The sequence below is a fragment of the Lates calcarifer genome, linkage group LG3, assembly GCF_001640805.2.
Source record: "Lates calcarifer isolate ASB-BC8 linkage group LG3, TLL_Latcal_v3, whole genome shotgun sequence".
Lineage (NCBI taxonomy): Eukaryota > Metazoa > Chordata > Actinopteri > Centropomidae > Lates > Lates calcarifer.
The window spans coordinates 3,661,306-3,682,667 of NC_066835.1; the positions used below are offsets into that span (position 1 = coordinate 3,661,306).

A 21,362-nucleotide genomic window follows, 5' to 3' on the forward strand; every position below is an offset into this window, starting at 1 on the left:
ATGACTTTGATTTTTCTGAAGACGAGTCAAAACAGCCCCTCCCCCACTCAGAATCCATCCTCCTCAAAAACGCACCTCCACTGCCTGTTGATGTTGCAGTTGCAGCGTCGAGTGTGGAGTTGACACGGCAGGCTATTGTACAGTGGCCTTGTTTGGTTTTCCATCCTTGGAGATTATGTCAGAGGAGGGAAAGGTAGATGCTTTACAGTGCAGTATGTCCTCCACACTATCGAGTGCCATACCATCCCAGTGAGCAAATATTTGATGGTGATAGAAGCTTTGTACTCCATTGAAACCATTCTCAGGCAACACACTTATCATGTGTGCAGAATTTTAGTTTGTCATGCTTCTCCTTGTTTGTCTCCAGCATACAGCGCATAGTAGATATTATTCTTACATGGCCAAAGCACTCAACTGCCCACTATTGTCTACTGCTGTCTATGATATATGCTTCGGTTAGCTTTTTAAAGATCAGTTTATCAGATTACTTTACACATTAACACATACATCAAATAATTATATAGATTTATTGATATTGTAAAATGGTTTCTCTCTTTTAATTAGCATGAAGACAGACATGTATTGTAAGGCTCCTTGTGGACTGCCTGTCAGGCCAGTTGTAGTGTTGTAATATTAATCAAACCAAATGAGCCTCCATACACCTCAGGAATATCTGCAGTCTATCCCTACACCAATGAGCAAGATAGCACCCAATTAATTATAATGATACATTCCAGAAATTGCCATTCAAGAAGAAAAAAGTCATTCACATTTAATGAGATGTGTTTGTGTGCAGAGTTGTAATCACAGATATGACTCAGAACCACATTACTGTATGTCGAAGATGTTGATGTTCGGAAGTGCTTTACAAAATGAAACGAAAGAAAAGAATCAAAGTGCTAGAAGGCCTCTTTGGAGAGATGTCTCTCCCAGTAGAGTTAGAGAAGATACCAGATTAACATAATGAAGGATGCGTTATCCCAGGGTAGATTGTCATTAGCCTTATATGACTGAGATGAATATATATAGCTTTCATACACTGGATATATGTTGAAGCAGTAGTGAGACATTTTGGGAAATCCGCTGCTTCACTCGTTGTTTTTTTTTTTTTTTTCAAACTAACAAAACTTTGATAGATGCATATTAGACAAATATGTATTGTTAGCAAGAATTACTTAAGTATTCAAAAGTTTTCAGAGAATTTAACACTACCCAGTAGCCGGTTAGCATAGCTTAGCTGGAAAAAAGAAAGACTGGAAATGGGGGAAATGGCTTATCTGGTTCTGTCCAAATATAACAAAATCCACTCACCAGCACAAAAACCTAGGTGTAAAAATGACAAATTTCACAGGAGCTATAGTTTATAATAATTGTGAGGAGACTATTTAAGGCCAGGTGTACTGACTCTCAGAGCTACTAGCTGTAGCCTTATATGGAGATATATAGGAGAATGGTCCTCTCATCTCTCTCTCAGCAAGAGAGAAAATTACTTTATTTCCCAAAATTTCAAACTATTCCTTTTAAAGCTTATGTACGTGAAACAGAATGTGGGTATTTTATGTCATTTCTGACAGTCACGACTGTCCAAACCAACGAATCAACTATCAAGTCATTGCTTTATCAACAGACACTTTCTGGAGTCGCTTTGTTGACAATACTCGGATGAGTGACTTTATGGACTGTGACAGTGGCCAGAGTCAATAAAAACACAACTTTGTAATTACATTTTTGTTTGCGGCCCTACACCCAATCTGCCTGATTTCATTGCAGTGAGAGTAAATAGTTTTAAAACAGATAACAAGCCCTTATTATGTGGAAATCACCTTGGCTAGAGTTTTCTTTTCTTTACATAGGTCAAATCAGAATCAGAGAGCAGGGAACACAGCACAGGATAATCATTTACAGTAAATTTTATCTCTTTAAACACTAAGAATATAGTCCATCTTGCTATGTGGTCACTGACTGTGAGAATTGCTGCTCTGGTTGCATTCAAATCATCATACTGAATTATCTGATCAGATTTATTGCAGCAGCTCTTTTTTCCTGCTTCAACACTCAAGCTGTCGACGTCTGCCAGGGAAAGATAACCCTAATTATTTTCCATCCATATGTGATTAACAGAGATTTGCCTTTAAATGCTCAGTACAGGGGGCCTGTTGAACACTCCTCTCCTGACCAGCTCAGCTCAGACACGGGCCACTAGCTTCAGACTTACTCCATGAGCTCATGGCTGACTGCGCTTTAGACCTCCATGAGAATATGGGTGTATAAAATTATCAAAAGTTTCTTTTACAAACAGTGTTTAAGCTGTAACTTTTTCTCTGCAATTTCCCATTTGTAATAGTATGCTTTTGAGATTCAGCAGGATCTTGTAGGGAAGGTCAAAGAAGTCTTGATTCACTGTTGTAGCCATTTATCATGTAAGCTACAGAAGCACAATGTGGCTATTGTTGTCTTATAAGTTATGTAATTGTTGTCCCTCAAGCAGGCATTTGCATCTATGAGCTGTGCGCATGATTAGCTTTAATTAATTCTGAATTTCTTGACATTAATCCCTAACTGAAGTCAGCTATCAAGAGGCGTTGTTTTGTTTTGTTTTGTTTTGCTTTTTTGCCTAATTGAGGCCAAGTGGCAGTAAATTACATTTGGAAAATAGAAAGATTAAATCATTGCAGTTTTATTGCTATTTGGTTACAGGTGAATGTGTAGGAGGGGAAGCAGATGAGAAAGAATGCCAAAACCCATAGCTCATATTCTGCTGATGTGTAATGATGTTTACTAGGAAGATATGTGGTGAGGGAATAAGGATTTTAAAAATAAATAGCACTACTGAAACAATAAATCCACAGAATTAAAGCTGTACAAGGCTGGATTTTTATGTAAAAAATATGCACAGCAGCCTAGGTACAGTTTCTAAGTGTAGTATAGAGGAAAGCCTTCCCTTCCTTCTATATGAGATTTCAAGGTTTGGCATTATCAGTCAGACAGTTAGTAAGCCCAGACTTTGGGTCCAGACTGAAATATCTCAAGAACTATTAGATGAACTACCATGAAATTCCATGAATTGAAGACCTTGATGATTCCTGATTTTCCTCTAGTGCCTCCATGAGTTTTACTTTCTCAGTTTCTAGTTAACTGTCTTGTCATGTATTGAATGGATAACTTATGATAACTTATTACCTGCAAAACTAATATCACCCACATCCACCTGAGATGTTCTTTGTGTTTACTGCTAACTGGAAAATGTTAGCATGATGCCATGTTAAACATCACTTCATGTCATTATGTGCATTTTAGCTTGCTGACATTAGCATTTAGCTCAAAGCAGTGCCGTGGTACAGCCAACAGTGTGGAAAACATCCAGAAAAAGTGCAAGTCATTAGTGATGATTAAACCTACTACATTTGAAAACAAATGCATTTAGAATTCACCTTCTGACCAATCAGAAGAAGAATTGAAAAAGACAGTTGCCAACCATGAAGCTGCAATATTGCTGCTAACTCACAGTTTTGGAATAGTCACGGGCAATTATGTATGTAGTTGTTGTATTTGGACTGACAACACAGTTGCATTTACACTTGTGTTCAGTGGGGTCACAGTGTGTCCCTGACCACCCCCAGAGGTGTTTTGGCCAATCGAATCACAATCCGTCCTCAATGTGTCTTGGGTGCATTTACACTTTCTACGCTACACTTTCATGTACAAATTCTATCCAACTGCAATCTGATCACCTGAAACACATTTTAATTTAAATCTTGCCTACCTGACTTCTGATTCCATTTGTTGAAGTCTTTGACACAATTTTTACTTTACTTCTCCAGTCCATACAATATAACATTATCAGAATCACCAGTTATAAAACTCTTAAAGTTAAAGTTTTTTCTTTTAGATATTTTTAGTCCATGACATAATGCTCTTGTGCTGAAAGCAGGCTACATGTATTTTAAGTGCTCCAAAGGCCCTGGAAAGGAAATGATCTGCAGTGCTTTTGAACCATGAAGCTCCTATACAAGCATAGAAGCTAATGTTCTTTAGTAAACACAATGATAATCTCAACATCATTTTGTGGCCTGGCTTTTCGGGATGTCATCTAAATGAGCATAGTGTTTTAAATCAAATGTGTTTCTTTTTAGATCGAGTAGACATTGATTGTATCTTGCAGGAACTCAGGAAGCAGCAGAGTGGGCTGTGGTTTCCATTATATCCAACCACTACACTTGTAGTGCCATGTCATAAATTAATCTCTTTTCCTCGCCTATGATGTGTATTATTGATGTCTGAGTGAACATTATCTGTAATGTGTGATACTGTGGATGATGGGAATTGGATTTTGTTTGGTGTTCCTGACATTTAAGTTGCTGCACAACTAGTTAAAAAAACATAGCCACAGTTAGGACTGCAGGCAACAAAAGAGAAAACACCTGCTCAGGTATAAAAGATCAAACATCACTTTCAGTAAAACAGCCAAATACTTTTTTGGCTTCACAAACACTTCCACAACCAATTTAAGCCATACACAAGTGGACATATTATGCAAGCATCTATACTGAAAACATAATACAACACAGCACTTTTACTTCCAAGAATCCACCCTTGCAGAGTTAATGGAACAGTTACCTCAGTTCAACCAGGTATTATAAAGAAGATTACAGGTTGCTGAGTTGATAGGTTGCTGGTCAAGGCTTATTTGTTGGGTGCAAAAACTGTTTTGAACGAGCATAATGTCTTATTATGTCTGAGTTTTTCAAAGATGAATGTACACTCTCTTTAAAGCGAACTTTAATTCATTATGATACATGTCTGTTTCTGGGTTTTCATGTGGAGACATGTTGTATAAAGCCTTTTATGGCTCCAGAGGGAACTGTGTGAAATTTCCATAAAGTCAAGTGATATGACTTGAGTCAGCTGAGGCCAAATTCTGCAAGTTTGAAAATGAAAAAATCTGAGGTTGTGAAGACAGAAAGAAATGAGCTTATCAGCTGCTACTCATCTCTGCTGGAGGCTAGCAGCTCTAGGATACATTAGCTGCTACTAGCATAACACACCTTAATCTGAAAGTTGAGTGAATCAGTTTGAGTTGTATTGTGGGTTATGTAGCTGCCAGGTTTTGACAAGGAAGAAGAGTGTGTGGAATTGAAGATGATTTCTCTGGCTCTGCTGCACTGATGTCGATTCTATTTTAATTGTGATCCTGAGTCTTACAATTCTATGAGAGTGGTCCTTTAAAGCAAAATGCTCACCTGCATGAATGTACTTTGTTTATGACTCAGTCACATGTTGACTACCTGATGGTTAGCCTATGAGTTGGTGACTTTTATGTTATAACCATAATTTGAAGATGAATTTGACTTGGCACAAAGTGCTTCCCTTAGGTTTTAGTGGTGACAATAGTATCATGTTGAACCTCAATGTGCATATTGCACTAATGACAAAACATGACTGTTGTTTACAATAGCTATTAGACACAGTACAATGGGAATTGACTTAACTTCATTGGCTTTTTGCAACTCAGGTGCTTATGTTAGGTTTTGTAACTATCTTTGGTTGCCTCAAGGCTGCTGTGGAGTCCCACAGCTGTTCAAATTTCTGTTTTTACTTTGTGTTTGGATGTGAGGTGAAGGTCACCAAACAGAGCTTTGGGATGTTTCTACATTCTGCTTTAGCCGTAGTTAAATCTGGCAGCTGGTCAAGAACTTTGCAAGAGTTTTAGAAAAAATGAGAGGCGATTAACAGTCACAACACAATGTAATAGAACAGAGGATAATGCAGTGCCTAAGCTGATGTGAGGTCATCTTGTGAAAAGGAAGAAACTGAGTGAGAACTGGAATTATAGTGAGAGAAAGTTATTTGTTCCAACAGTTCTGCAGTTCAAACCCAATTTAAATACACAAGAGCAGGACAGAATTATCTGGATTCAAGATCACACCCAAGTCATCTCATCTACTGCAGCTGCTAATTGAGTCCAAGTCAAGTCATCAGCTCATACAAATTAAGTTCAAGTGAAGATTTGAGTTTGAGTGCTGGAATTATTCAACAGTCCGTTCACAGATTGATTTTTCATATATGGCTTTTGCACCAGTACAATGACACATTTACTGCAGAGATTAGGATAGTCATCATTCAGCTCTGAACAGAATATTCAAAGTGTAAGTATAGTTCAGAAAAAGAGTCAGATTGAAGAATTATATGACTGCACAGCAGGAAGCCCCAAGCCAAGACTGCCATCTCAGCATGGGGCCATTAAAGTGTAATGGCACCCTGCCACCACACTAGTGCTCCCCCACACTATTGATTTGTTCTATTTTAGGCAGTGTTTTTTTCCCTGATCAGCCACACTCACAGTCCATTGAAAACAACATGCTTGAGGTGATGTCCAGGTGTAAACTATGTGCCTGGAGCATGCTTCTCTTGGAACATTCCCTGTCTTTCTTCACTATTGTATAGAGACAGATAGGCAGACATGTTTGCCAGTATGTGGATGAAATCTAATCCACAGGACATTAAATGCCTCCAATTTAGAGACAGAAAGGCAAATGGAACTATAATCTAATTGGCCAATTTATTACACACAACTGCTCATTAAACAGCATGATACACTGAGTTATGTGGCTGCATATTCAAAGCATGTAGGCATGATTAAGAAGTTAATTTAGTGTTCAGATAAACAGTAGGTTGTGTAAGATGTGTGATCTTAAAATTGCTAAACGTGGTATGCTTATTGGTGCAGAGTTTACAGACTACTGGTCTGAGAGTGGCCGCAGTAGCATACTCAAAACTCAAGCTCCAATCTCTTGGAAGCGTCTGTTATCTCTTTAACCATGCTAACAGCAATGGCAGTGACAGGTGGTCCACCACTTTGGTCCAGACTGAAATGTCTCGACAACATTTGAAAGGTTGCTACTGGAAAGATTGCTATGAAATTTGGTACAGACGTTCATGGTCCCAAGACGCAATGAAGCTTATTAACTTTGGTGACCCCTGGCTCTTTGCGCCAGTGCTGTCAAAAAATGAACAAACTCATCTTTTCTACCAGTATTTTTGTGAGTTTGATACAAATCAAGTTTGCACTGGTACCTACTGCCGCCAGCACATCGCCACATGCCCACACTCCAACTCCCAACACTCCAAGTCCTCACAAACTTGCTTGAACACTGACAAAGTTTAGCTTAAAGCAGTGCAGGTGATGACTGAGTGACACATGTTTTCCCTTTGGGTCTCACTGTAGCTGTATACACTCACTACTAAGATCAATGTGAAATGCCTTTTACTATCAAACTCTGTGAGGGTCAAACATTCAAGTAACATAACAAGAAAAACACAACTAATAACTAATGGGGGACTGTAAAAATCATGAAAGATCAGGTAGGTAGATTAGATAAGGGACTCAAACAATGCTGTTTTGATAAGCAACTGCGATGCTGGCTTCAGATTACATTTACTTCCATTCATAAAGTGCATAAAGCCCCAACCCCAGGTGCCTGAGAACATCCAGACCTGTTCAAGCGATGGTAGCAGGAATCTCATAAGTATGTAAATCCAGCGCTCACATAAAGAAGGACACACCACTCTACAACTTGTCAAACCTGGTCTCTGTTGTGACAAGCTGATGGTAGTATTTGTATGTGGCCTTCACAGCATGAAACCTTGGATGACTCCTGCTTTGTGTCAACAGAACAGGCTGGTTCAGGCTTGGCTCACAGAGGGCCCCTTAAGGCTCGGGAAGGCTTGAAACAAAGCGGTTTGTAGTTTTTATGATGTAGTATTTCCAACACAGTATGTTCAACATGTTGTCCAGATAATGACATACACTTCTAAGAGGTCTCTCCTCAAAGGCATTTAAAGTGTTTGCACTCATTTGTTACCAAAGTAGTTTTGTGAAAAGTGGAGTGACAGCTTAAAAGAGAAATTCAAACTTGTTTTTTTTTTTTTTTTACTTTCTCCACACACTTGGCTAGCTACTGTGTGAAGTGGGTGTGCTTGTTAAGACTGTCAGTTTTGGAAAGTTACAAAAATTGTCAGACGCTGCCCCCCACCTCCAGTGTCAGAGAGGTTTGGAGGAGTGGGTTTCAGAGGCTGTTTGATGATCAGACAAGCACTTTGTTTGAATTACAGAGACGCCACCACCACTATGTCTGTGTATTATCTTTGTGTGTGATGCGTTTCATGTTTTCTTATGTACCAAACCTGTCAGGAAGATTTCCCACTTGGAGACAATAAATTAAGCAAACTAGGCATCTGTTAGTATGAACATAGAGCAGAAATCAGCTGTTGGCAACTTGCAGCACATCTCAAAGAGTAGTATTTATAGACCTCCTCTACAGTGATCATTAAAATTAAGCTTAGCATTAAAACTAAGAGCGATTTCGACAGGGAGAGCCAATCTTCACCCCCAATTTAGTCATTGTGTCAGCTTATATTTGTATTCATTCATTATTTTTTCTGTTCTCACTTACACAAGAGTCTCTTCAGATCTATTGTGATTCTCTTTTGAAGCACTACAGAGTGCACTCTTATTCCCACTTGTCGTAGTTTGACATGTAACAATAAGGTGCATTGTTAAATGTCTCGATATGTGTGTGTAAGCATCTTAACCTCTGTATGCTCACAGTATTGTGCCTGCTCTTAAAAGCCTGGTTGAGTGCAGCTGGAAGTGAAGGATAAGGATGCTAAGCAATCATAACCTTGGGTCCTACCATGCAAACAGTGAGCCAGCAGAGTACACTCCTGTTCTTGGCGAGGGAAAATAGAGAGATCGAATGCAGGGTGAAAAAAGGAGTGAGAACTATTATTTGAGTAAACATAAGTCACATAGCCACTGGTGGGGAATGAAAGTGGTGTTGAATGTTTTGGATGAGTAATGCTGGTGCTCCCGTGGTCTTGGTGCTCACAGAGCAGCGATGAGTGTGTACAGGCTGGAAGCAGCTCAGCTCAGTTAGGTGTCCTGTGTGGAAACGAGCCAATATTAGTCTACCCAGCTTCTAAACTGTTGCTGCAACATAACTGCCACTCTTTCTGCCACAGGCTGCTGCACACTGCTGATTGAAATTATAGCAGCTAAGCAGGTCTGCTTGTTTGGGGTGAAGCTTCTTAAATATGTCCCTGCTAATGGTGAAATAATTACACAGTCAGTGTTGGATTTCAAAGAGAGGCGCAGATGGACAACGATTACTCAGACCCTTTAGAAAGATGCTGTAATGGGAGGAGTTAAATCTGCAAATTAATGGTTGAATTATACTGGCTTCACCAATTTACTATTTATCAGACTGCATATGTTGCTATAAAGCAGTCAAAATTGGTAGACTTCAAGATGTAGAGGCCTCCTGGTCTAAACTGATAAATGTGGATGTGTTTCATGTTCACCTCGAGTGGAGAATATCCAAAAGTGTTCCTGGCGTCTTTTCGTCAGAGCAGATGGAATCTTTAAACGTTGGTTGAAGGAAAAGACAACAGATATCAAGTGAGTGGTTGTTATGGGGATAATTATAAAAGGGGCAGATGGCATAGGGGGATATCAGAGGCCTGCAGGTTATTTTTAGACTTACTGCAGCACACCTCAACCTTTTAAAGCACATCCTCTGGCTCCATCAGAGCATTCATCAATGACCCTGCCTGGCTAGCGGCCGTTGGCCAGGATGAGCTGTTAAACCCTGATGACCTGGTCATCTGGGCCAGAGCACAACTCTTTGTTAATGTTCATCCTGGAGGTAAAGACACTGCCACTGAAATATGTGTAACCTGGAGTTCTACTTTAATCATGGGTTTTTATTCTCTTGATGGAAACTGCTTTATTGTATAATATATAGTTTTACTTAAGATACAAGTCTTATGTTTCTTTTAAAGCTATAAGAAGCCAATTTTGACCAATTCTTGATTATGGTGACTAGTTGTGTCTAAATGCATCAGTACAATGTCTCCACATGTAGGACTATGATGTTTATTATAATGCATTTATATTTATAATCAGATTTAAAACCACTCACCCATCATTGTGCTTTGAAAGCTGGCCATATCTGTCTCACTGAGTCATTGGTATATGTTTATTTATGAAGCTAATCTGGGCAAACTGGCATCTTATGTCAGCAAATTTATTCCAGAGTTCACCTTGTAATTGGTTTGGTTTTAGATCAGATGACATACTGTATATCTCCTGTCTGTCCTTATGTACAGACAGAAATGGGTGGAAAAAGCCTTTATGTTTATTTGTTCGAGGCACTTAGAGCAGTCTGTGAAAATAATTGAAACTGATAAATCTGATATCACTGGCAGAATTCAAGACTGTTGTCAGCTGTAAGTAAATGACTCGATTTTTACCTGTGTCTGTTGTTAGTCTACTTTTAGCCTGATCATAGCATTATTAGCAAATTTTCATCTCAGGAAAGTCTTCCTTGAAACAGTTCTCCAACCTCAGTGGGACTTACTCTGTCTACACAGTAATTTATCAATCTATAAATAAATTACTAAATTACAAAGTAATTCATTATTTGATACTTTAATGGACAATAAAAAGAGAAAGTACCGTAATTTCCGGACTATTGAGCGCACCTGAATATAAGCCACACCCACTAAATTTAAAAAGAAAAAAAATGTACATATATAGGCCTGCACTTGTCTATAAGCCGCAGGTGTCTACGTTGTAACATGAGATATTTACACATTCACGCTGCCGTGTCCAACGTCTCACCATCGATTCATTGATGCCAAGCTTACATGCAGCAGCTCTATTTCCTTTTTCAACAGCCAGATCAATTGCCTTTAACTTAAAAGCTGCATCATATGCATTTCTTAGTGTGTTTACCATGATGAGGGTGTGTGCATTAAGCGCAAAATGACTGATCTGAAGAATTTAGTGTGAGTGCATTTGATCTAATTCGAACAGTTTCATTGGTCCACTGTGACCTGTTCAGTAATTTCATTCGGTCTGATGTGACAAGGCTAAATGTTTTGGTGGCATGAAGTTCGTCAGCCTGTAAAAATCTATAAATTAGCCGCATCATTGTTTAAGCTGAAAAGTTCAAAGCGTGTGAAAAAGTAACGGTTTATAGTCCGTGAATTACGGTATAAAAAGAATTTACAAATTAAATATGAATCCATCATTAAATACTTTAAATTAAAAATGAAAAAGGACTTTACAAAAACAACATGATTATAAGTGCATCATTTAAAAATACAATAACGAACCCTTAAATAACGGAATTTAAAAATCCATTTGAAAAGAAGAGAAATAAATAACTGGTTTCACAAACTGAATTAAGAATACAGATTTTAATCAGGCATTTAAAAGGGCAGTCTCCTCTCCCATTTGCATTTCCATTTCCCCAGTGCTTTTCTTTTTAATATTAGCTATTCGATGTAACTGATATCATTGTACAATTAGTTTTTAATTGATGAAATTCTTGACTATTTTTTCTCTGGCATTTGTGGTCCTCCATAAAAGAAATGCATATTTATTTGAAAGATATATATTTTATTACATAATCACTTCATTCACCTTCTGATGTGCCACAGTAAGTTATGCAACAGTTCTTTTTGGCACACCATTCCCACAAAAACAACAAGCCTTTTCAAATAACTTGCCAAAAACCTCTACCTCTTTTCCTTATACTATTGCTTTCCTTTCACCACATGCACACACAGCCACACACACACACACACACACATGCACCAGTACAGTGTAGCATATTTCTGATGTAATCAGTTTTGCAGTAACACCCTCTTTGTTTAATGAGCATTACCTTCACACACTTCAAAAATGTCATTTCCTATGAAGTCTCATGAACATGACATCTATATTTGTTTGGATCTAATTTGTTTGTTGCACAATATTTGTCAGTGAATCTTAATGAGCTGAACAGACACTCGGCATGACGCACAGCATATTCTCATAAACACTGGCAAATCTGCGAGTGTCGGTCATCATCTTTATCTTCACCTGTGCTCGCACTTCACGGGTGACAGCGGAACGGTAAGGGGCGGTGAGGCTTGTTTAATCTCTGACTCGTAGTTTGATCTGTGGCTTTCATACTCATCCAGGAGGGAGGTGTCATATCTCTCTCTCCCTCTCTCTGTTTCTCTCCTGGTTGCTGTGGCGACGCCTGCCGCAGCGCTTTGCCTCTGCAGACTCCAGCTGCAGCAGCAGCAGCATCTGGGCAGAGCTGTGTGTGCACTAACAAAAAAGCCAATCCCAGCTCACGTGTTATGTAACATATTGTAAGTCATGTAGCTTCCAGTTAGCTTGGGCAGGAAATTAATAAACAGATCAATTCCTCTCATTTCTCTGAAGTTATTAATGAACCTGTCACAACACAGTAAACCAGAGCATTAAAAATGAGCCTAGACTACCGCACAAACCTTTGAACACACACTCAGCCTGTGATGTACCTGTTGCTCGTGCAGCACTTGTTGGAGCAGTATTTTGTCGCAGTGATATTTCTCCTTCCAACTCCTCATCCCTCCCTCCTGCTGACATTTACCTATTCTGTGTTTTGTGGCCTGTTTTATTAGGACAATTCCTCTAACAGGCCAAACTATTCCTCTGCAGCTCACTTGCCTCTTCATTTTCTATTCTCCACTCCAGCTCTCCCTCCTTTTCCTCCTCCCTCTAATATAGCTAATATCATCAGGCTGGGAAGAAACTTCTGACTTTCATGTCTTTGTTAAAGCCTCTAAATAGTGTTCCTTTCACAGCGATGTGCACAAGGATCTTAACTATTTCTAAGGCTGAACAAGTAATTGTTTTTATTGCTATTTTTAAATTGCAGTTTAATTGAGAGTTGCATAATTAACAGTGTCTTAATGAGCTGTAACAAGTGACCCTTCATTTAACGGCTTTAATGACAACTGTCAGCAGCAGATTTATTCAGCTGTCATTTTGTGTAAGAATGGTTTTGTATTAAAAGTAATACCCCACAGTATCATTTTTTATATTTGAACAATAAGGGACAGGGCTGTGTTTGCTGTTCATATAAGACAAACAGAGTGGTGAGTCCGTCTCTACGTAAACAATCCAAGTGACCTCCTCCTCCTCCTCCTCAAAGTTTTGAGCATTAGCATTAGCAACAGTTGTTTACATACCAGTCTAGAAGAGATGTTGCGAGCTCAGCATCAGACTTCATTACTTCACTCACCAAAAGCTGTCTCCAGCAGCAGAACGCTCTGCTGATATTTTGCTTCTAGTCTACTGAAATATGCTAACCAGCTAGCTACGGTTAGCATATTTGAGTTTCTGATAGCAACTCACTGTAGCATCCAGACTGCCCTGAAGAAGTAGCATGGTTCGGAGGCCATATTCTAACCTATTTTGTTGTTGTGTTGTCAGAAATTGAGTTAAACTTTAAAATGCATCATACATACTATATCATTGTTTTAGGCTTTTCACCTTGAAAGTCTGAGAAGCTAACGTTAGTCTAAGCAGCTATAGTGCGGAGCTGCTAACACTAGCATTACACTAGCATGCAATGACCATTACTGGCCAACCATGCAAATCAATACATTTAACTTCAGAATGTCATAATTATATTTGAAAATTATTGAGTAATGTCAAATGTAATATTTTGATAAATGCAAATTAAACTGGTCTTTCTATCCAAGTAGAAATAGAATAGGGTGTGGTAAATCTTGTATAATACTTTGTAGATCTATAGACGTCCCGTTAAATTTAAAAAAAGGTCATCAAAAATTAAATTGCAACTGTGATCAGAAATATCAATATTAGATATTCTCCTCAAATTATTCAGCCCTATTTCCCTCTAGCAGCCTGGCGGATGTAACCTATGCATATTCAACCTCTTAGGAGTCTGCATTCCTCAACATATCTATTTAACAGAAGGCTGTGGAGGTAAAGTAAAAAACATGGTTACCGTGGCACTAGAGCACTCAGCTGTAGACAAAAAGAAACACACAGCAGATTCTTTTAAAAGCAGTGTTTTGTTGTGACCTTTCGAGTTCTCTCAGGGGAGATGCAGGGATGTTTGCAGAGAGCCCCCAGAGAACCACAGCCACAAACCTTTATCTTTCCATTCTTGGTTGGGTTATTTGTTTTTAAGGTTAAGTAATGGATGAGTTCTCTAAAATGTGGACATTACCGAGTGTCATCTCATCTCATTAGGGCTAGTTTTCCACAATTGTGATAAAATCTATCTTTTTCATAATAACAAGTAATTTATCCTCAGTAGCAGTTATCCTCATTGGAGCAGGGCCACCTTTTCTTCTCACCGCTTGTTTTTCTGTGTACATGCTGGTTATCTAAATCAGTTGATTGCCTCAGTGCTGATACACAATTCAGGATAACAGAGTAGAGAAAGTCTTTAGCAAGTGTTCAGGCTGTGGGTGTGTGTGACTGAGCTGCATGTGTGTGGGAGTACAGACTAACCATCCTCTTTTGTTCGCTTTTAATGTGAAAGAATTTATTTCCAGTTTTAGAGCCAATGTAGGCTACCTATAATTTGCACATCGCCTAGCAACAAGACTTTGAACAAACTAAATATAACTTGCTAAGGTGTCACTATAGGCTCAACGCTACTGGCTATGAAAAGATTCTGCTATACGTGTGTGTGCACATATGTGTGTGTGTTCATGGGTGTCCAAATGCACCATCAGTGGAAGCCCTCCAACAAAAGCAAAAGTACACAACTTTCCACATGCACTTTACAGCTGCAGGAGGTAACTGAAATGATGTTTGAACGCAAATGAAAATGGCAACATGTAATTGCAGACATAAATTTCTGCAGATTGCATTGCAATCAGCTTTGTTAGACCACATCTTGGGGGTAATCAGACTGACATTGTGATTGGATCATAGGCAGGTGTAAATGCAATCTTATCTTTGATAATAATCTGCTTGCAAAATATGCAGAATTGCTAAGTATGTGCTTGTACTTTGAAAGAAGCTGAAACTCCTAAGGGACAAATACTGACTCTCGTCTTTGGACCTATTTGGCCTCTCTCCATTTTAAACTCTAGTGTTCATTGCTTTTTTACATCTGGATCGGTTCAAAGCCAGCAGTTTATCTCAAACAGCCAGTGAAAAAGGTGAGAAGATGATTCACTAGTAGCATTTTGCTGCTGGTTTCATTGCATGAGATTACAAAAGCAATGAATCACACATCAAGAATAATCCAGGCACAGGTGAAAGACTTATAATATTGTGCAAGCAGTAATGGGCACAGGTAAAATATTTGACTAAATAAAGAGTGATGTCGAGATACTGTGCTCAGTGACAATACATTATTTTATAGCAATGTGATATATTATTCATTTTACAGGGTGTATTTATATTGAAATGAAAAATAACTGTAGAGCCTTATAATGACAAATGTTTTTTAGTTTTGCTGCTGATAAGGTTACAGTACTTGTATGTGGTACTACCATAAGAGAAGACTTTGCAGTTGATGAATAGCAGGATATTGCACCATTTAGTTGTATATAAAAATAATATAACAACTACATGGATGTACATTTTTATCCTTACTTGAAGCAATATAGACATTAAAACAAGCCAGACCTCTCATAAATAAGTTGTGTAATAAAGAATGTACAGAATGTATAGCATTTACTGACTATTAAAAAACAGTCAGCAAACTGAGATATACACATCTTTTGTATTTTCCTAACAAAAACTCTTTAAAAAATAAAAAGCCCTTTAGTGAGTGCTGCTGGTTGTCTGTGTTGAGTGAGGTGTGTTTTTAATACAGACGTGGAGCTGAATGTCACCCTCCTGTTGCTCCAGCCTCCCCAGGGCTCTCACGCTGACTGCGACAGTACAGCCTCAGCCACCCACACCCAGTCTTGCTCCCCTACCCCCTCACCCCCCAACTCCCTCCCTCCCTCCCGCTGGATTGTCTGTCTACCTTCATACCCCCCCGCCCGCCCTCGCTGTACGCAACAGATCAGCACACCGGAGGCACTGAACACAGCTCGCCTCTTTCATCAGGCTGTCACACAGGCTCAGCCGCTCTGACTCACAGTGTTTATCACAGCCGCGGGCGTGACACTAGAAAGCGTATGACAACTGGTTTGTGCGCGCGTGTGTTTGTGTGTGTATGCCACCTTTATTCTCGGAGGAGTCATTACGCAGGTGATCTCTTCAGGTGCCCCTGAATCCCCCATGTTTGGAGTCAGTCTTCTCCTCGGCCTGCCAGGAGCGTAAGGGAGCCCAGTCCACTGAGCTCGTTGTTCAGAACAAATCATCATGTCTCCCTCTGCACCTTAGCCAAATAGGGGCCATATCAGGAGTGACTGGCCACACATTAGCGGAATTGAATTGAACTCACTCAGTGTTCCTTGGGTGGTTGTGACAGGAGAGAGAGGGGTACAGCCATGTGAGCTAAGTGTACTTCAGGATTGTGTGTTGTGTGTGTGTGTGTGTGTGTGTGTGTGTGAACGGTGGGATTGTTCCAGCAATCTCATCCGTCCCTTCTTGACAGAAATTAGTCATGCATGAGATTAACAGGAGGGAATTCAGTTTAATACCCACAGCTCCTGCACTCTCCACTGATGTCAATAAAATGTATTTTAGGACAAACAAAGCCTATTGATCCTCCACCAGAAACAGTATGATAGGCCATTAATGGTCGGGTTGGGTTTTGATGAATATAAATGAAGTGGAGATTGGATGGGAATCCTGTGAATGACCGTGCACCAGATTAGAATGTTGGTTTGAAAGGTCCTCATTCTTGTTTCTGCCAGATTCCTCAGAGTCCTATTTTTGTACAAAATGTTAGACAAAAGAACTGCCCCCCCCCCAGTCAAGTTCTGCTAATCCCCTCTTCAATGTTTTTTCCCCAGATGTGTTGGTGAATGGGAAGCCATGTGACTGCGATGTCATTGCTGACTGTAAAGTGGGTGACGCAGTGACCCTGGAGGTAAAACTGACAAACCTGAGCAAGAACTCGGTGGGGCCCCTGGCTCTGACTGTGGTGCCCTATCAGGACTACCAGAACGGAGTCCAGAACTACGATCTGGAGGATGCTGTTACATTCATCGGCTCCAACACTTTCTACATTGACACGGTCGGTTCTGGTTCTGTCATTTCCCAGCAAACAGTAAAGAAATACATTCATACAGTCATGTCACATTAACCTGAATGCTGAGACTGAGATCAGTAAAGGTCATTCAGAATAAAACAGCAGTTGTTGTTAATGCCAGCAGTTCACAGTAGGGGTCACATAGAATGCACTAATAATAGGGGGGATGAGTGCTAGGTATAACAGAGATATATCACATTTTTAACTACAATGCTTCACGTTGTAATGGAGATTAGCTCAAAAATTAACAAAGTGACATTTCAGCTAATAAGCAGTTTTAAGCTACTTTTACACTTGCCACGTGCTTCAGCTAAAACGCTTCTTAGATTGGTTATTAAACATTTAATATGTGCAACAATTCATAACATCTAGGCTACAATAAAATACAGCACCAGTCCCAGTGACCATGGAAATACCAGTAGTACTAGTGGAAGGAGAAGGAAAACTATAGTGAGCTAGGACAAAACAATGGATCATTAGTAACATTTTACTTTAAGTCCCACTGTTCAGCATTCATATATATATACATAGGTATATCTGTGTGTGTGTGTGTGTGTGCGTGTGTGTCAGTGTTCTGCACAGTTAAGCTCAGTCAAACCAAACAATATATGTCCAACCTTTACTGAAAACCATGGTATATGTACATTTAAGAATTTAAAAAATGTACCGTAATTTCCGGACTATTGAGCGCACCTGAATATAAGCCACACCCACTAAATTTAAAAAGAAAAAAAAAAAGTACATATATAGGCTGCACTTGTCTATAAGCCGCAGGTGTCTACGTTGTAACATGAGATATTTACACATTCACGCTGCCGTGTCCAACGTCTCACCATTGATTCATTGATGCCAAGTTTACGTGCAGCAGCTCTATTTCCTTTTTTCGACAGCCAGATCGATTGCCTTTAACTTAAAAGCTGCATCATATGCATTTCTTCATGTGTTTTCCATGATAGTCTGGGAATTACTGTATTCAAAAAGCACAAAAACAAGTTAAAAAACTTTATAGTGAGCATTAAAGCATTTAGAGATTTAAAATTTGCTGGAGCTACATAATCATGCTTGCTTCTAGTTGAAATTATATCAGTGTTGTGCAGAATTGCAATGCACACTTTAACATACGCCTTAACATACTGCACCTTTGGGAACAGTGGAGGTAGACATGACTTATGCTCTGAGGGTTTACGTAACAAGCATGTTTCAACTCACTGAAAACTGTGACTTGAAGGGAACAGATTCCAGATGCTCTCTGGCAAATTAGAAAACTATTTTAAAATATACACCAGAGCATGCTTAGTAAAATAGACTTAACCCACAAAAACGGCGGTGTGTCTCTTTAAAGATCGTGGCTGAAATCTTTAAATGAAAAGGAACCTCACCAGAGAGAGGATCCTAGACAGGAGCCTTGTTATGTAAAAAAAATTCTCTCCCCTGAACATTGAACACGCTGGAGGCGATTAAATACGACTTGGTTGATGCCAGAACAGAGAGTTGATCGTGAAAAATGCAGATGAAAGCATGAATGAATTCCCTATTTTTCTGAATGTTAAAACCGCATAATTCTGGGAATTGTTCTTCAATAAAGGAGGAAACGCTGCATTTGTCTGTACCTTTTCATCAAAGCCACAGTCGGCTTCAGACTTCCTCCCCTGCTGGCTTCACTCTGGCTGTCAGTGTGCCAGCTTCATTATGAAACTATTGAAAGGTACCTGCTAATGATTCTGCCTGCTGTGTCTCTTTTCCATCACCAGGTTAAACCCAAAGAAAATGCTGTCTGTGTGGGTGCTCTGCTCTTCCTCTACACTGGAGATTTCTACCTTAACATCAAGTTCCAGGATGACAGTGCTGGACGAGAGCTTCCCTTAGCTTGGTTCACTCTGCCCAGTGTCCACATTAAAGCTCTGGATGCCCCACTACAGGCTGGGGCCTGAGTCCCAAGCGACAGCATCATCATAGGTCTTAATGAAGGATGGGGGGTTTTGTTGTCCATGTCTGTAAATACAGTAGCCTTATGAATTGAATCACTTGTAAATATGATTTTGTTAAAGATTGCAGCATGTGTACAGTAGAGTTCATAGGGATTTAAAATCTTGTCTTCAGAACATTTAAATTCTTTGTTTACAGGTTACATGCAGTTTACATTAAGCAAACTTTAGATAATGCGAGATTGCATACAGGGTCAATGGCAAGATGCACAACTGTCTCAAGGGTTTATGACTCTACTTCATAAACATGCAGAGATGGGAGAAAAGACGAGACTGAAGGAAAATGACAAAACTGGAGTTCCTGGTGAGTGTTATATTTAAAGTCTGAGCTGAATATGAACTCGCACAGAGACACAACATCGCTTTGTATGTTGCTAACTAGCTGAAGTTACAACTAGCGGATGTGCCGTTGATACATTTGGCAGGTTTGGAGCAAATAAAAAACAGACACAAACAGTTCAGCAGTCAAATTTGCATAAGTAATATGAGGCAAAGTTTGCTTCAAAGCTAGCAAGTTAAAGCTAGCAAGTTAACTTGGTAAGCTATTTTGGTTGGCTAGCAGCAACCCGTTACTGGCTAGCAAAACTAACCCCAACAAAAGGTAGCCACTGCACAACTACACAACTGACCGCCATTTCCCTAAGCTTCCATTAGCATCTTTTTCACAAGCACGTGAAGATTTGATTGAGGTGTAGCCGAGCGCTAACACCACTATCACACTTTTTCTTCTCTTTAATGGTTTGCTTTTTGAATCACCAGTGCCAATGAATCACTTGATTCTTTTATATCACAATATCATTTATATCATCAGTTCAAAGAGAATTAGAAGATGACGTAAGCATAACTGAGCTAAAGACCTGAGAGCTGGTATTGATGGCTGATTAGCTTCACAAGAACACTGGAAATATGATCAGCCAGAATCCACATGTTAGCCAGTCATGTACTGTCCACATACAAATGAAATTATTTCTACTGCTCTGTGGACATTTTCTTTTGCCTTTGTGCCACCACACTGGAATACTTAAAAATTTGAGTGTCTTAGATTATTATTATCATTATGTGTGACATATAATTGTTGTAAATAAATGTTAAAAGAAGGCCACCTTTATTCATTTTGGCATTATTCCAGCTCTTTGCATTTGTCTGTTCCAGCTGTAATAGCTCTGTGATTATCTTCATTTTCTGCAGACTGAAATCACCTTTGTCACCTCAGCATTTTGCGAACCTCAAGTCTGTCATTCACATACTTTACAATCCATAAACAGTGATTATCAGGGAAAACATTGCAGACTAATAATAATTTTTATTTTATTCATACAGAGAAGAGTAACTGAACAACATGCTACTGTCCACTGATACTAGTTATTATTACAGCTGGAAATATTAACATCTGGATCATCATTAGTATATTTACAGTCTGTGATTGAATAGCATTGACATACATTTATTAAACATAAGAGCCATAAACATAATCTTTGTGGGGATGTCTGTTTTAGAACTTGTGGATGCACTGAGAGTTATCCAGTACACCCACAGCATGGCTGATGTACTGTATGGAAAAGCATTACTCATTTTCTGAGTCCATCTGGGAACCTGAATCAGCCATCTTCCAGTAACAATCCCACTTCTTCAGTCTTTCAGGTTACCACTGGTCCCAGCAGTAGCTAATACAGGATATGTGATGTAAACCCTCTCTGCAGGCCCTTCCTCTGTCTCTTCACCGATGGACCAAATGCGGACGATAAGGAGATGCTGAAGGAAGATTAGCCTTACGTTGGGATGGTTAAAATGTCTTGGGGTGGGGGTTAGGAGGCCTGGGAGAAATGCTCCAAGGGTTTCATATGGATTTAAAAGGGTGCTTATAGGTGAAAGAAAACACATTCAACAAGGGGCAGCATCAGTAAGAGCATCTTGTGACCTGCCATTATGTTGGGGCTTTGTGTGAAATGAGAGCCTGAGTGTGTAATAATGACAGGATCAGAGACCGAGCGCTGCTTATTCACTCTGCCTGACCATGACACCATACACCAGGAATGAGTTTTTGTTTGTCTAAGTAATAAATAATAGTCATAGCATAGACATTTTGACCATAATAATTCAGTTTGTTGTAGATTGCCTTCAGTATAACTTTGAATTGTTGAGAAATGTCAGCAATTTCTGATCTGTGAAAGATCTTCAAGCATCGCTTTTCTCAGTCTAGTGAAGTTCCCTCATGAAGGTCACATTTAGAGCTCAGTGACAAACAGTTTTTTTCGCTCGTAGTAAATGTGTTAGTTTACATATGTGAATAATACATTAGTAAGTCTACTGAGTTCATCAGTTATTTATACAACGCAAACAATTCCAAAGTCATGCC

At 39.3% G+C, this 21,362-nt stretch overlaps 1 protein-coding gene across 1 annotated transcript in view; it reads left to right on the plus strand.

The window, feature by feature from the left end:
* Positions 1 to 20,478, plus strand: part of trappc9 (trafficking protein particle complex subunit 9) — a 185,301-nt gene extending 164,823 nt beyond the window's left edge. Inside the window, 2 exon segments of the mRNA XM_051065378.1 lie at positions 16,783 to 17,006; positions 18,773 to 20,478. Of these exon segments, the coding sequence (XP_050921335.1) occupies positions 16,783 to 17,006; positions 18,773 to 18,952 (404 nt within the window). The 3' untranslated portion in view covers positions 18,953 to 20,478.
* Positions 20,479 to 21,362: the final 884 nt, after the last annotated feature.